Source organism: Squalius cephalus (genome assembly GCF_949319135.1).
Source record: "Squalius cephalus genome assembly, chromosome: 16".
NCBI classification, from domain to species: domain Eukaryota; kingdom Metazoa; phylum Chordata; class Actinopteri; order Cypriniformes; family Leuciscidae; genus Squalius; species Squalius cephalus.
The window spans coordinates 7,175,584-7,192,709 of record NC_137137.1 but is presented as its reverse complement, the minus strand read 5'-3'; the positions used below and the strand labels follow the sequence as shown (position 1 = coordinate 7,192,709).

Here is a 17,126-nt window from a genome sequence, read left to right as displayed (position 1 = left end):
CATGAGGTTTCTGTATTATTGGATTGCATCTTCTCACGGTGATTCATGAGGGTACAAACATCTTCTTTTTCAAGGAAACCTCTCGGGCCCCTCACCAGCCACCTGCTGCAGTCATTTTGATGCACTGGTCCCTCATGTGATTGCTGTTTAATGAAAAACAGGCCAGCATAGCCCTGCTCTCCTATTACAGAGTAATTGATTTGAGGTGAGGAATGTCCCTTGTAGAGGTGAATAGTTTTACCTAAGTCATTAATCCCCTCAACCAGATATTGAAAACCCCTGACCGCCCTCTTTAGCAAAAATTATCTCTCTTGCTCTCCTTCCCTCACGCTCTTATCGTCTAATCTGCTGTCAGTTAAGAATGTATGTACCATCTAAAAGCGTTTCACAGACAATTATTCACTATTTATCAGTAATTATCTGCAGCTTTCATAAAGTTTATTTGGCGTTAAAGTGCATCACAGGTTGAAGTGAAAAAAAAAATATTTTGTAACCCGCTGTAAGCATGACTAGAGTCAGTCGACATGATGTGCAGATTTGTTATGACTTTTTTTGCATGTCAAATATTGTAACAGCATGCTATAAAAGTGGGAGATTCCTGTCTGAGTAGAAAGTAAATAAGGTCTTCTGAGGGTTTTTCCACTCTATCTTAAAATGAAATGCTGCTCGTATGATTAACATGATCAATAATCTTTAGGCCATTTGTATAGTCAAACATTCCAAGCGTGAAGGTCAGAGACGAAACATGACAAGTTCTACAGAGCATAAATGACACCGAGAATGTATCACTGCATGAGTCATTTATCACCAGCAGCTTCACTTTTTGGTCAAAATCTCATTAAGGATTACTTCATCTTCATTTCACAAACTGAAATGAACAACAGATGATAAAAAGTTCACTGGTGTGCATAAAGTCTTGATTTTATTTAATGGAATAGTAGCGTATAGGCTATAGTCGAAATGATGAAAATACTGTAGGCTACTCCACGATAATATTATTGCTATAATATTAATAATTATTATTACTATTAGCATCATTATTTAATAATAATAATACATTAAATGAGGCAAATGACGCTTTGTAAAGCGTAATGAACAAAACATGTTCATTAGCCTAGCCTAGCCTACATGGCATGAGACCGTCACTCTTGAATTATTGCATAGGCTAATACAGATTTTCTCTCGCTCTTTTTTTTCTCTCTCTCTTTTTATGGCTCTACAATTTATGACGTGAATACAATAGCTACGTCCGACATGCCATTTATGATTAACACACGGGTGAAGATGAAAAATAAAAACGTGTCCACCACTGTGGAACCGCAGGTAGTTTCTCAGATGTGGGGACTTTCCGTCTTGACGGATGTGACGGTGAACTGAGGCCAAGTTCTGAGAAAGAGAGAGGCTGTGTCTCAACCATAGACTGTAAAAAAAGGTCTCAACACCTAGAGCTGCCTGCTCACCTGCCTACGGCCATCGTTGGCACGTTACTCATTGTGGCATGCACTGCGACTCATCACGAACCGGACAGTTCACAGAGTTCCGTCCATTCGGTTTTAGATTCAGTCCGATTCGTGAACGCTTTGTAAATCGGTTCTATGGATTCATTGCAAATTTCACTTTCATATGTTTCACTTTCATGTAGGCTAGGCTATTTGTTCATGAATAATTAAATGACTTAAGCCTTTTTAGCTTATCTATGCCATGGCAGGTTTTAGGTATTGTGTAAAGTAAAAAAACAAAACCACAGAGATCACCGTTTTCACTTTTTGAACAGAACGCGCGTTGTAAATGAACGCTCTGTAGGCGGGGTCGAGAAAGCAAGTGAGCTACCTAGACAGCACTAGTGTTTTTAGTATGCGCACTAGGCTTTTCAGGAGAACAGCCAGTGTTTACATGCGGTGTTATCACTTTTACTCATGATTTAGTCCACACTTTTTTTCAAGTCTTCTTATTTTGTAGCCTTTTAAGTTTATTATCAGCAAGATCCAAAGCAATGTATCTGATAAGTGGGCGGAAAAACAGCGCAATAATATTTCCGGGTGTTTGAAAGGGGGGAACCCCGTGGTGTTTTTCTACCGTGGGTACAAAACCAAAAAGTCAAAAGCATATCAATATATTATCATAACGTGCTGTTGGTACAGACATTTAATTTAAAAGCTCAATGGCTTCTGGATCAGCTAACGTTACTTCAGACCCGTCGTTAAACGGGGTTTCGTCCACACCGGGTGAGAACGAGTACCCGTCGGGTTTTCCTCAGAGCATCTGCGATGAGGTTCCCAAAGAGAAGTATTTGTGCAGCAACTGTAATAATGTCTTGAATAAAGCGCGTCAAACGGTGTGTGGTCACCGCTACTGCCTCGCGTGCGTCAACTGGCTGGTCAGGTAAGAGAATAGTTAAGAGCAGAGTTTTCATGACGACACACTCACACACAAGACATGGCTTGCATGGCCACTGATTTCATTTTCGGTTTTGATAGTAACTGTATGTTATGGTAATATTTATGGCTTATAATCAATCACAGGGCGATGACTAACTTACCAAAGTGGTATAAATAGTATACTTTAGAAAATATGTGCCTTGCCATATATGTGTGTGAAACTGTAAAAATTCATAACGTTTTCTGTGATGGGTGGGTTTAGGGGTAGGGTTAGTGTAAGGGGATAGAATACAGTTTGTACAGTATAAAAATCATTATTTCTATGGAAAGTATAAATGACCCATACAATGTGTGTGTGAGACATAAAGAACTTAGCTCGTTTATAAAGTGAGAAAATTAACTGTAAATGGCTATGGATGAGGGTATGTGCTAAATGACTTAAATGTAGCCTAAATGTCATTAATAAATGCTTCAATTCCATACAGAAACAACAAGGACCTTGTGTGCACAAAGTGTAAAGAAGAAGATCCCAGTGTTGAGAGTGACACTAGTGTACTACTGACTCTTGACCAAGTAAGCAAAACTTTTAATCTTTAAGTCTATCTATCTGCCTTATCTACCATCTTAGGTGATTTATATCTTCACACAAATGTAATAGCGAATGTGTTTACATTCACATTTCTTATGAAGGCTAAATGTCAAAGTATAGCATTAGACAGTGGAAGAATCTCAATGACTCATTTTTCGGAAAGTTATCATAATTTCCCCTCTGCAGTTCTACAATGATGCGGCTATCAATAAAGAAATTTTGGATCTGAAAGTTCACTGCGCTAACCAAGGCTGCCCCTGGAGAAGCACCCTGAAGAACTTTGAGGTACTTTTCTGTTTTTGTTATAGAAATTACTAATACTAATTCATGATGAGATTATAGATACTCTTATTGTATATCTGCATGCACTGAGTTAGTCGTATATGAATCTTTAATGCACTTTACAGTGTGTATTCAGGTCAGTGATCAAGGCTTTAGTCAATTTATGAGATTTTCTTCTAAATGGTGTATTCATTTATAGCACATGACATGTGTTTTTTGAGCTTCTCAGGTCCTGATGTGAAGATCATGCTCTGAGCCACTTCCTGAGCCGTCAGATAAAGTCTAGCGCTTTCCACTGCACTTAAGATTAGAACATCGAGTTAATTTATGTAAGACCAGAGATCAGGGCTGTTCACGGGCTGGTACACATTCATGTAAAACCTACAAAGCTATCGGGAACACTGTAATGCTCTCAAATGTCTTTTACACTTGGCTGAGTCAAAATCAATGTGGATTATGGGGCTTTTATTGATCACATTAGCAGTCATACTTTGTTACAACCACAAGATGCTATTTTATGGGAATCCTAGCATGGTGGCTTTGTGGTCATTTCATAACATGAACCAGCCATTAAGTCATTAATCATATAGCTGTTGTGCAGATGTTGTCCAGCATAGTGAATCAATCCTCAGTCTGATAGAACAATAATAAACTCATACTTTAGGTTTTGAAAAGCCTTGTGCGCAACTTTTAGAGGTCAGTGTTTTGTCGCGTAGAGAGACTGTAGAAATATCGATGACTTTGACCCTCACGGCTGCCTAATGGAAGCCTTTTGTGTTTCTACCTTCGTTCTTTACTCAAGAGAGTCTGAAAACCTTTTGAGAATATCATTGTTCACAGGCACCCTATTAAAATAGAAACATGTAGGTTGTGCTTTTTAGAGGTTATGGTTGTAGAGGTTCATTAAGTGTATGGAAATAAAGTAGCATTATCTAATTTGTAGTAATCATAGTTGCTTATTGGAATAGTTGTCCAAAATATGAAAATTCTGTCATTTTTTACTCACTCTCACCCTCTTATTATTATATTTTCTGCAGTAGAAAATAAACTCTGATGTTTTGAAGAATCTTCAAGCTTTTTTTCCATATAGCGACAAGTTATTGTAAAACTGGCAAAAACACCATCATTGAAACATAAAAGATAACATGTGCAAGGCTAAAGACAAACAATAACTCTGTCTGAGGAACATACTAAAAATTATTCACTAAAATTGAACTGGCATGTTTCTTGGAGTGGTGCTTTTATGGTTTTATGGTGTGTGTTTTCTATAGGAGTATTCATTATGAACTGTCCTTGTATTCAAAAGATTTTTGGATAAAAAATTTCCAAAGAAAAAAGCATACATGTTCACAATAAATTCAATAAACGTTCACATTTTAGTTGAATTATCCCTTTAATATGCTCAATTACTCATTTAACAGGACCATCAGAGTCAATGTGAGTATGCCCTGATCCCTTGCAATATTGGGTGTGGCATAATGGTGCAGAGGAAGACACTGGCCACGCATCTGGAGAGAGGCTGTCCCAACAACAAGACCACATGTTCCTCTTGTGCTGGCGTCCTGACACCGAGAGAACTCCAGGTAAGCTTGGAAAATGATCATTGGGGCTGTAAACACTCTAAAGAATCGATCTATGATTCTTAGAATAAGATAATTGTACGATATTAAGAATTAAGACAATAGTTTTTCTTTTACTGCTTTATTGTTTTAAGCATAAACCTTACTACATTTGGTTAGATTTATGCCTAAAATTAGAAAAAAAAGTTCCTAAAAGAACATAGTGATTGAAAAAATGTGAGATATATATGAAAAAATGTATATTTTCAGTGCTTTTGCGTCCGCTCGCAGAAGTGTTGCGTTCCCCTGAGAAACTTTGTGTTCGCTCGCAAAATGTTTCCGTTCCCCCGAGAAACCCGAGAGTGCAAAAGTTTTGCGAACGAACGCAAACGTTTTGAAAGATTTTTTTTTTCTCCCATCTCATATTTGTCCCTAGGGGATCTGTAAAAAAGATAAACAGTTTTGCGAGCTAACACAAAGTTTCTCAGGGAATGCAACATTTTTGCGAGCTACAGTAATACAAAGTTTCTTTGGGGAACGCAAAAGTTTTTCGAGGGAACGCAAAGTTTCTCTACAGATATATACAGTATATATTTGTGGAAATATTATAGGCCCAAAGTGCAAAATGTTCTGCCTCGTTTGTTGTTGCTGGAGTGGTTTTGGGTCAGCGTGCCCTTGCTTGAAGCCCCATGGCTCGGTTTTAAGCCACAGACGTAGTCTCCAGTGTTTACTGCAGTCCCATATTACTGTTTTTTTTCTATTTCGCCCATCGGGATCTGCACTCTGGGACAGATTAAAGGAATAAAAAGGAGGGGGAAAAAAGCAGAAAGCCAGTGAATTTCGACATCAAGCTTCAAACGCAACACATTAGTCAAGATATCTTCAAATGCAATGTGTCTCTCGCCTCAAATTAAGATAAAGTCTTAATAAGATGTTTTGGAAAGTTTGTGGGACAAAATTGTTTGTGAACTTTCATCATTGTAGCTAGTGCAAGTGACTTTCCTAATTTCTTCACAGAAGCATGTGTGTCCCAGTTCAAGCGATAAGAAGACGGCTAAGGCAGATAAACGGCAAAAGGTATAGCTGGTTTTGGTGGATCACTGAATATTGTGAGATTGCATGTACAATCCTAAAATATGTTTCTGTTTCCTTTGTAGAATAATCAATCGGGCAGCTCAAAAAAGAAAGAGCCATGCATTTTCTCAGACGTTGGTTGTTCTTTTAAGGTTCGTCTTTTAATAATAGTTCCTGTTTATATGTTAATTAAGATGCTCTTTATAATTTTGTTGAACAAAAGTTTTATGTTGAGCAGAAACTTTTGGACATTTAAGTCACATTTAAAATATGAATGTCAAAATGTGAAAATTTCCAAAATTTGGTCTAGGGACCCCCAGGGGCCATGGGGGTTCTATGAGGTCCACAAAGAGCTTGAGTGGAATTAATGTTTTTTTGTTTTGTAAAAAATAGGATTTTACAACAACAACAAAAAAGTTTTATTTAAAAAATGTTTCTTGTTCAGATGAATTGTATGGCTATTTGAAACAATAATTATTGTGAAAAGTACTTACAAATACATTTTAAATTGAGCTTAAATTGACCCTCTAATATGAGCAAAAATAGAGAAAACTAATATTTTGCAGAAAAAGGATATGCTGTAAATTTAAGTGGATTATTGGGGATTCAATCATAGAAGTAAAAAGTTTGAAAAGTTTTTTATAAGTACGAGTTTTGTTAAATTTATGTTTAAAAAAAATAAACAAAATTTGACAATAGTGCAACAAAAACGTACAATAAATAAATATAAATTAATATATGCTTTGAAAACATAGGTCTTTTCTCTGAAAACAATTTCCATTACAATTTTACTCCTCGATGAAAATCTTGTTTTATGTTTGTGTGTGGAGGAAGTATATATAATGGTGGAATGATACAATGTTTTGCTGCAACGCTTTATTGCAGGGTTATGCAGACAAAGTAAAAGAACATGAGTCCTGCAGCCATGTGGGCCATCTACAGCTTCTGTTGGATGTGACCAGGGCTCTTCAGCGTACCTTGAGTTCCCCAGCTGAGCGAGGCCAACACGAAAGCCCTGATTTTCTTCAGCCTGGACAGTGTTGTGCATCCCTCGCTTCTCCGATTGAGGGTGAGATTGAGATTGAGACCGACGGAGGAGATCCAGGAGTGAGCGATAAGGCCTTCAGCCTCCACGATGATCAGGTTGAACTTGCTGTTGGCCAGCAACTGGACGCCATACAGCAGAGAGTGCAGGTTATGGAGAACATCATCTCAGCTTTGAACAGGGAGGTGGAGAAGACGCAGCTCAGTGTTATTGCACTGGAGAGGGACAATGACAGCAGTCAGCAGATCATTGAGCACTTAGAAACCAAAGTAAGTATTTAAAAAGTTATTTTTCATGACACTGATTGTATAGAAATTTTGATCTTTAAATGGAATTTAATGGTTCTAAATGGTTTTGTAAACAGTGGTCAGTTTTAAAATACCATTAGGTTTTTATCATGAGGGGTTTTTTTTTTTAAGAAGAAAGCAGATTTTCAACTTATGAAGAACTTTAGAGATTATATGACAAAATGACACGGAATCCATGAGACAAGAATCCATTACTAGACCGTTTTCTAAGGCTGCACAATTTATTAAAACCATTTAAAAACCATACAATAGCATAGAACTTTTGCTCATTCACAAAGGCTGCGATTCAGTTAAATAAATACATGCCCTGCAGGTTTAATATATATGCGCTTTAATTATTCAAATGCGTGTAGATTATGTGCGTCCCAGAGCGGCTCGGTTCACAGTAAATGCTGCTCCACACGAACTGTTATCATTTATATGGGCGGAGTGCGTCTCAAACTCCATCTCTGCATATGCTGTGCGTTTGGGTTGCCTATAACGTTCATCTGGGAATGCAATGTGCGCCATTTCATCAGATTTGTAAGGTAAATCATTTATAAACCTAGCCCAACATTCTCTAAATATGCAAACTGTTCATTACGATTTCAAAAATAAAAATAAGTGGCTCTGACGTCCACATACTGTATTCTTGTTCAAGAAATTACTGTGGCTGTAGTAGCATTTCTATCGTAAAGAAGTAGCTAAATATTAAAGATTAAGTGAACATTTTTATGCGATTATGTGAACAATTTAATCAGTCCTTGCTGAATAAAAGTATTAATTTCATTCAAAATAAAACTTTTTAACTGTAGTATATTTCTTAAAACTAAGTTCAGCATTATCAAAATAATTCATAAAATGTCATACATCACCACAAAATGTCCATCACATTGTTTTCAGATAAAAAAAATCAAAACAATTCTAAATTTGAATCCACTGATAACGAAATATAGTAGGCTATAAACAAATTGCCCTATCATCATTCAATCAAATTACTATTCTGCATCCTGCTACCTCATTTCAAATGTCAGGAATTCAATTCACTTCTGAAAGGTGCACAACCCTGATATCACATTATTTCCATTCTGGATTATCAAAATCAAAGCACTTGCTTTCCACTGTGTGTAAATAGCAACAACAGATTTCATTACTTTGATGTGTCCTGCAGTTAACTAGGCATTGATCTCATGCTGTGAATCTGCAATGTGGTTGGAGCTAATGAATGTGTCTGTGTTACAAAAGAGCTCAAATGCTACATACGAGTCTTTGGAAAACATTTGTTTCCTGTGATGTGTTTTTTATTTGTAGCCTCTGGGTCGCATTATTCATAGTTTAAATAAGAACTCACATAAAACTAACAAAGGTATTCGTTTTTTAGGGGTCTGAATGATAATGTATTTGTCCCTGTGCTCATAACAAATGATTATGGCTGTGTTCTGTCTCTCGACCTGGAGGGGTTATTTAACACGCATGAGCTGAGATGACACTCCTGAAGTGCTGAAAATGAAGAGATAAGTTGAAGTATGGATGAGAGGGGAATGAGTGGTAGAAAATAGATTTGTGTGACAGTTCTCCATGTGCTGTCGAGAAAAAAAAGAATGTGTCTAATAGGATGCAGCTATCTCGTTCTGATTTCGAAGTGTCTCGCACAAGGCGCCTGACCTTAACCAGCTCTGAAGGTCCATTATGATACATTAATTTTATGCTTTTGCAGTGAGCCAATCTGTACCTTTGTGTGATTCATCTACGATAATGGTTTTCCATCACATTTTAGGTAGCCGAGCTGCAGCAGAGGCTGGTCAGGAAAGACATTCACATCACTTCATTGCAGCAGTGTATCAGCGCCCAGCAGGACGTCTCGTATGATGGCACCTTCCTCTGGCGGTTGTGTGATGTGAGCCAGAGTCTGAGAGAGGCTGCCAGCGGCCAGAAGATCAGTCAGTACTCGCCAGGTACCAAAGCACGTCTCCTGCACTGCACTGCTCTTAATGGGAGAGTTCATCCAAAAATAAACATCGTCTTTATTGACAGATACGTATGACTTACTTTCCTTTGTCGAACGCACAAAAGAAGAAAAAATGTATACAGATTTTGATTCAAAGCTATGTATATATATATATATATATATATATATATATATATATATATATATATATATATATATATATATATATATATGTATATATACACAGCTTTGAATGAAAATCAACTTGAATTGGGAAATCTGTAGTAATTTATATTAATATACATTCAATATTATGTATATATAATACTATATATATATATATATATATATATATATATATATATATATATATAATGTGTATGTGTATATAATTTATATAATAAAGATAAATATATATCCATTCCATCTATGTGAATCAACTTGAATTGGGAAATCTGTATTAATTTCTTCTTTTGTGTGTTCTTTTATATAAATAATATATATTTAATATTATGTATATATATTACTAATTGTATATTATTTATATAATATATAAAATGTCATTTAAAATCACATCTTTTAAATGATTTTTTATACAGTTTTATATATTATATCAATAATATTTTATATATGTATTATTTTTTTCTTTCAGTAACCACTCACCAATTCAGTGAGTTCATTAAGCGATAGGTATATAAGACTGATTCAAATGGTAATGCTAATTCCTGAGTTAGTGAGTTTTTTTAAGTCATTCATCAAAAATCATTTATTTATGAATCGGACTACACTGGTAGCGCTGTATGTTTTTGGTTTAATTAAAGGAATGATTTGTTCAGGGATTAGGGCGACACTACTATATAATGAAGGTAGATGGTGACTATGGGATTGGGTTGTCCATATGAGCTCTGCATCATATTCCAAATCATATGATAGATTGTGTAAGGAACAGGCCTGCATCTGCGTTGTGATTCAGAAAAATCTTCCCCTGGGCCTTATTTTCCCAAGCATGTTCCATTTGCAGTTTCAGTTGACATAATTGATTTATATTATTGACAATCACAGGCTCCCTCACTTCTGTGTTGAAGCAAAACAGTTTTGCCAGCGCTGAATACTTTAATGCATCAGACTGGACTCATCAGGAGAGCTGCGTTGAATGAATGTTAGTTGTTATTCTGTATTGAGGTAGAATCGATGCTCATTCTTAAGACCAGTGCTAAAAATTGAGTTGGTGCCAGCGAAAGAGAAAGCAAAAAAAAAGCAAATGTGAAGCAGTTATAAAGACTGAAATGGGGTTGTTTGCCCAGTGGGCATGTGTCTGTGTGAACACAACTGTAATAGACAGGAAGACTGAGAAAGAGAAAGACTGAAAGAGAACAACTGAAGGTAATTTAATTGACTTGTTTTCTTTCCCGTCATTAAAAAAATAGGCTATCAGAATAACTGTTCCGCCAATACAACAGTCAGCAAAAGGAAGCCACACGTTTGATTTTTGAGATGAAAGAAGCTCTCTGGTTATCTGCTGCTATTTTTAAGAGTTTTAACTAAAGCCCATCACGCTTCACATAACAATGACAATGCTTTGTTTTTCAGCTTTCTATACCGCCAGGTATGGATTTAAAGTGTGCATGCGGCTCTATTTGAACGGAGATGGGGTTGGAAAGGGAACGCACATCTCTCTTTTCTTTGTTATAATGAAAGGAGAATATGACCCCATTCTCTCATGGCCGTTCAGACACAAGGTAAACCGCTATAATCAAGCTGTCAATCAATGAATTAATCAATCGCTTAATGCACAGTGTGTTGTTTATGCTGAATTCATACATTAAAGGAGTCATATCATGAGGAATCAAATTATCCTTGATCTTTTGAAATAAAAAGCATTGATGTACTATTAAATTATACCACAAATGAACTCAAAACATCCTGACTAGTCGTACAAGACGGTTTGGATAACACTTTACAATAAGGTCAGGTTTCATTTGTTAACATTAGTTAACTATATAAGTTAACGTAAACTTAAAAGAACGATATTTCTACAGCATTTATTAATCTTAGTTGATGTTAATTTACACATTTACTAATACATTTTTAAGATCAAAAGTTATATCTATTTACATTAGTTAATGCACTGTGAACTAACATGATCATTTGTTTTAACAAATGTTAATAAATGCAGTATAAATATTTTGCTCATTGCTGGTTAATGAGCTTATTGTAATGTGTTACCACATTTAAAAAAAAAAAAAATAAATAATTGAACCAGTCCCTGCATTCATTTCAATTTCAATTTCAATTTTTTTGTACAAAACTAACAAAAAACATTACCTAGATTATCTTTTAGATTTATATTAGCTTTTTTATCTAGATCCAAAAGCAGCGTTGTTATTGTTAACTAAAATTAAACTATTAAAAGTTGTTTTTGTTCATTGAAATAAAGCTGAAATAAATATATAAATATAAAACAGTAGACTTAGAAATAAAATAATTGTAAGTTGAAATACTAAAATTACCAAAACTGAAATAAAAATATGACAAAATCACAAAAAAATAAAAGGAAAATATAAAAATAAAAGCTTATTTAAAATAATAATAAATACTATAATAGTATATTGTTACAAAATTTAAAGTTAAGGGAAGGAGGAGGCGGGAACCGGCGAGTGATCAAGTAAAGTTAAATAAAATAAAACACAACATAAAGTCCAGGCCAGGTCCTCTCTCATCTTGCACTGTCGTCACTCCTGCTTTTATCCTTCCGGAGCTCCTCCGTGAGACCAGAGACTGGTGTGGCGCACAGGTGATGCTCATTAGCGCCCGCGCCTCTGACCTCGCTCCGCTCCCACGGCTCTCGGCCCCGTCCTGGTCGCAACATACAGTACTGTGCAAAAGTCTCAGGAACGTTAGTATCTTCACCCCCCAAAAAATGCTTTTAAGCCAGTTAGTAATATCTTTTGCTGTAGTGTGTCAGTAGGAAATATCAGTTTGCATTTCCAAACATTCCTTTTGTCATTAATTGTAATAATCCAGTGTGATTTCTGTATGCACAAGGAGTCTGACAGCAGACAAAGCCACACGGATATCTGATCTCACCATCATCAGCTGTCTGGGATTACATGAAGAAACAGAAGAAATTGAGACGAACTAAATCCAGAAGAACTGTGGCAACGTCTCTAAAATCCGTTTCTTCGTGTAATCCCAGATGGACTCGATGATGGTGAGATCAGATCTCAGTGTGGATCATACCGGCTGTTGTCAGACTCCTTGTGCATACAAAAATCTCACTGGATTATTACAATAAATGGCAAAAGGAATGTTTGGATATGTAAACTGATATTTCTGTAAACTGACACACAACAGCAGACGTTATTAATAACTGGCTTAAAACCAAGTTTTTCTGGTGAAAATACTAACGTGTCTTAGACTTTTGCACAGTACTGTATACAGTATATAAAGAATACTAAAATAACTGTCCATAAGTCCCAGGCCAAACAAATCGATTAAAATGCAGTTCACATATTGAACTGTCCTTCTTCTGTTTTGTCTCAAGAGGACAGAACACTGTGAGCACTGAAGTGCATTAACATCTCATGTGTGCATGTTTAGTACACCTAATATGAAGACATACATCACTGACACTTTACTTATGTTATATATATTACACTTATATTCTGGTTTATAGGTAATACTTTTTGGGTCAAATTATTATTTTTTTTATTTTTTATTTTAGTCTGATTTGACCAGTTTGACAGCACTTTGTAGAATAGATTGCTTTTCTGCTATTGAATGATGGGGCAGTTCAAAATTTCACATTGAAGATTACATTTTTAATGGCCTGAAATTTCTTAAAGGGTAAGAGAGAGTGGAAAAGGGTCATGAAAGACTAAATGAAACTGTTTATGGTGCAAAAAACCTTACTAAGTGCACCTCAGGACAACGAATGAAATAATAAATGAATGATATGACCCCTTTAATAGTGGCTTCTGCTTTGGTTCCTCAATCATGTGGCATCAGCATTTTCCATGACCTTCCACTGACTTCTCCTCCATGTACCTGGCAGGTAACGTTCTTTTTCATAGATCAGAACCAGAGGGAGCACGTCATCGACGCTTTCCGTCCCGACCTCTCCTCTGCCTCTTTCCACCGGCCCGTCTCAGAGATGAATGTGGCCAGCGGGTGCCCCCTCTTCTTCCCTCTGGTGAAATTGAGGTCGCCTAAGCACGCATACTGCAAGGATGACACGATCTATATCAAGTGTGTGGTGGACATCTCCTCCTGAACCATGAAGGCCTGGCTGTTATGGAAGACCTTAGAGAGCACAACAATTGTGGATCTCAGAGAGGATTTGGATCAAATGAATATGGAGTGCAGAGAAACGACAAACCCAGAAATATACATGAACTCTGTCTTTTTTGTGTTATTTGAGATATTTTTCTTTTTTATTTATTATGGAATAATAAAATGAGTTTGCTGTCTTGTTTTTGTGTTTCCTGTATTGTTTCCATTGTAGATAAAATATGGGTACGTTTCACAGTGATGTACTAAAAAGGAAAAGTTTTTCGAATACTGGCGACAAGGTTGTCAAAATGATCCCCGTTCACACGGATATTTAAAAACGCTGTATTATTCATGCCAGGCCAGTAGTTAGCGATGTCACTTTGTCGAGAAACTCTACGCGCATATAGACTGAACATGTAATTCGCATGCGCGTGACGTCGCTGTTTTCACAAATTCACGTTTTTGTAGGTTATATGGAGATGATAACAGTATTGTTTTTGAAAACATGCACTTTGAAACCCGTTTTCAGGACACAAAACGCCATTGTCGTGTAAATGAACGGCCGAAACGCATAAAATGTTTTCCGTTTTTAGTTGAAAACGGTGTAGTGTAAACGCCCCCTATGATTTGAATTACTTATGGTGTTTTATCTGCATGCATGCAGAATTTCAAACAATCAATATTATTGGCATTTAACATTTAATTTCTTGCTATAATAAAATCAGTGTTATTTTAGTATCATTCAGATACTATTATTAGTTTTCATTTTTATATTTTCTGTTTTTATTCTAATTTTAGTTTTCAACTAAAAAAATTAAAAAAAAAAATTAATGTGTTTTGGCCGTTGATTTACACAACAACAGCGTTTTGGGGGCCTGACAATGCAGACTTTTGAAACGGGTTTCAATGTGCAAGAACTGTAGTGATATAACTAACTATAATGATTAGTGTCCACTCCAACTCATGATATCGTTCTGTTTATTCTAAGCACGCACTGCTGTAAATGCTCCAGCTCTTTAAAGCAGGATGGATTCTGATTGGCTGCCAATGCTTTTATCATTCATCAGTTGGAGAAAAAAAATATATGTAAGTGATACCAACGATATGATTTCTCTGTGCCGTTATCGTTATAGTTGTGGTCTGGACTCTGCTATTCTATATTTAGATCAAATTTTAGAACTATATCTTTATAGTTAGGCTATTTATTGTCTCTGTGTAAACTACCAAACTTGCGTATTTGTGAAAACTGTTACGTTCTGCGTGGGCATATTACAGTACATGTTCAGTCTATAGTAGATTTTTCTCGGGTCTGTGTGAAGGGGATCGTTTTGACAATATAGTCGGATGTATGCAAAAATTATTTTGTTGTTTTTTATGTTTTTAATATATATATTTTTAAATGTCTACATAGTTTTTATTTATTTGTATTCCAGTTTTAGCTATTTTACTACATCAAGTTAAAATGATATGAAGTTAGTTGAAATGTAGTTTCAGTTAAAGGTACGCTATGTAAATTTTGGCCCTCTAGAGGTTAAAAAATAACATTGCATGCACATATTGTGGCTCTGCATGACTGCGGATGAAATGACCCTTCACAATACACAATGATTTACAATGAACTTACAGAGATACACAAGGCAATTTATCTGTTCAATAAAATCTCTTACTCTCCTGTTGAGTAATAAAAACGCCAATAAAAACGCCATCTCCGCATCGCTTTTACAAATCCCTCAGTTCTCGCCATCTCCGAATAGCCAAGCTAATGTTGATTCTTGTTTTATTACGAGCTTTGTTCGGCGTTTGTTTAAAATGGGTGATTCCCCAGAGGTTTGAGATTTAGTTGCTCCATGTCAACCTTTTTCGCTCGTTGCTCAACTCACCTTCACTCCATACATGCATTAAAGTAGTTGGAGCAACTTTTCTCTATTTAACATAGTGAAAACCATCCCGACAGGTCTAAAATTTAAACGCGTATAATAGGATTACCATAGTGAATCAGGGTAAGACAAAAACGTGTTTTGGAAAAAGGATTGATTTATTGACTCGTTACAAAGTTAGTGTACTAATAACCCTCAATAAAAGTCCTTGCTTTGGTTGGTGCAAATCGTTATATCATTCTGCTTACTGTACTTGTGTTTATTTCATACATTGATTAGCATCAAAACTTTGATATCTTTAGAAGTAGGAGAGTCATTCAAACTTGTGTAGCATTCATCCTTATCAAATATAGGTTAGTATCAGATTAGCACATGAAAAGATGAAACGGACTCAGGAATTGTACATTTATTTAGCATTTTTTTTTTATGTATTTGATCCATGATCCATCTATGAAGAACCATTTTTTCTCACCAAATGCATGGCTACTGTGCAAAATCAACTAGTTTTTACTTGAAATGACTCTATAAAATTGTAATATTTGTTGCTGTGGGTTTTTTTTTTTTTTTTTTTTCTTCAACACGTTAGCTTCATGTTAACACTTACAAAAATCAACCTCATCCTGCTGGTAAGCAGTTTTTAAAAGTCCTGAAAGTAAACTATTAGAACCCAACTTTGGAGAGAACTAAACACAATCAATTGTTCACAAAATCAGAGAAAAGAACAGGTGGTTTCTCAAAGTGATAACTGCACTTGAGAAGGCTTCGACACTTTGTACCATATGTACAAATCAACACTCCCCCAACATGCGGGCTGCATGGTTAGCATGGTTAGTTTTGTTGTTGCGACAAAAATTTTCATTTAGTCAGCTCACCATGACCCTGTGATGTCTGCCTGAATCACACTGTCCGAACTTTCACAGAAATCTAAGAATAGGCTACTACTGTTATGCCAGCGAATACAAGCCATTATGTGTTAAAAATGCAACTGCATTGTGACAGCTGCACTTGCACTGCCAGCAAACCTTTACTGATGCCAAGGACATTTATGCTGACAGACAACTCACTCTCTCTGACACATCTCTCACATCCACTCATCAAAAATAAAACTATTACACTTTATAATAACTTTCATAAATGACATTAACATATCATGCTCAAAATGTCAATTATGCAGATTCGTCTGTCTGTATAACTTTATATGAACCTATATAACATCTATAATTTTTATATATTTTAAAATATGATATAAAAATACATGATATCTATCTATAACTTCATTTAACTATATATATTATTTAACATATGTCTGTCGCTCCATCCATCTATATAACTTTATAGAACTATATTTTTTTTAATATATTTTAAAATCTAATGTAAAAATAAACATACATGATATATATCTATATAGCCTAACTTTATATACCCATAATTTAATATCTATTAATCTATCTATCTATCTATCTATCTATCTATCTATCTATCTATCTATCTATCTATCTATCTATCTATCTATCTATCTATCTATCTATCTGTCTGTCTATCTATCTATCTGTCTGTCTGTCTATCTATCTGTCTGTCTATCTATCTGTCTATCTATCTGTCTACATATCTATCTGTCTGTCTGTCTATCTACCTGACTGTCTGTCTGTCTATCTATCTATCTATCTATCTATCTATCTATCTATCTATCTATCTATCTGTCTATCTATCTGTCTGTCTATCTATCTATCTGTCTGTCTATCTATCTGTCTATCTATCTGTCTACATATCTATCTGTCTGTCTGTCTATCTACCTGACTGTCTGTCTGTCTATCT

At 35.6% G+C, this 17,126-nt stretch overlaps 1 protein-coding gene across 1 annotated transcript; it reads left to right on the top strand.

Moving 5' to 3' along the window:
- The first annotated feature begins 1,816 nt into the window (after nucleotides 1-1,816).
- Nucleotides 1,817-15,120, top strand: traf1 (TNF receptor-associated factor 1). Its single transcript, XM_079897226.1, has 10 exons — nucleotides 1,817-2,382; nucleotides 2,864-2,951; nucleotides 3,154-3,252; nucleotides 4,671-4,832; nucleotides 5,826-5,885; nucleotides 5,966-6,034; nucleotides 6,768-7,196; nucleotides 8,992-9,169; nucleotides 10,753-10,901; nucleotides 13,217-15,120. Exons 1-10 carry the CDS (start codon nucleotides 2,162-2,164, stop codon nucleotides 13,433-13,435), a joined length of 1,674 nt encoding a protein of 557 aa, XP_079753352.1. The 5' UTR covers nucleotides 1,817-2,161; the 3' UTR covers nucleotides 13,436-15,120.
- The last annotated feature ends 2,006 nt before the right edge of the window (nucleotides 15,121-17,126 follow it).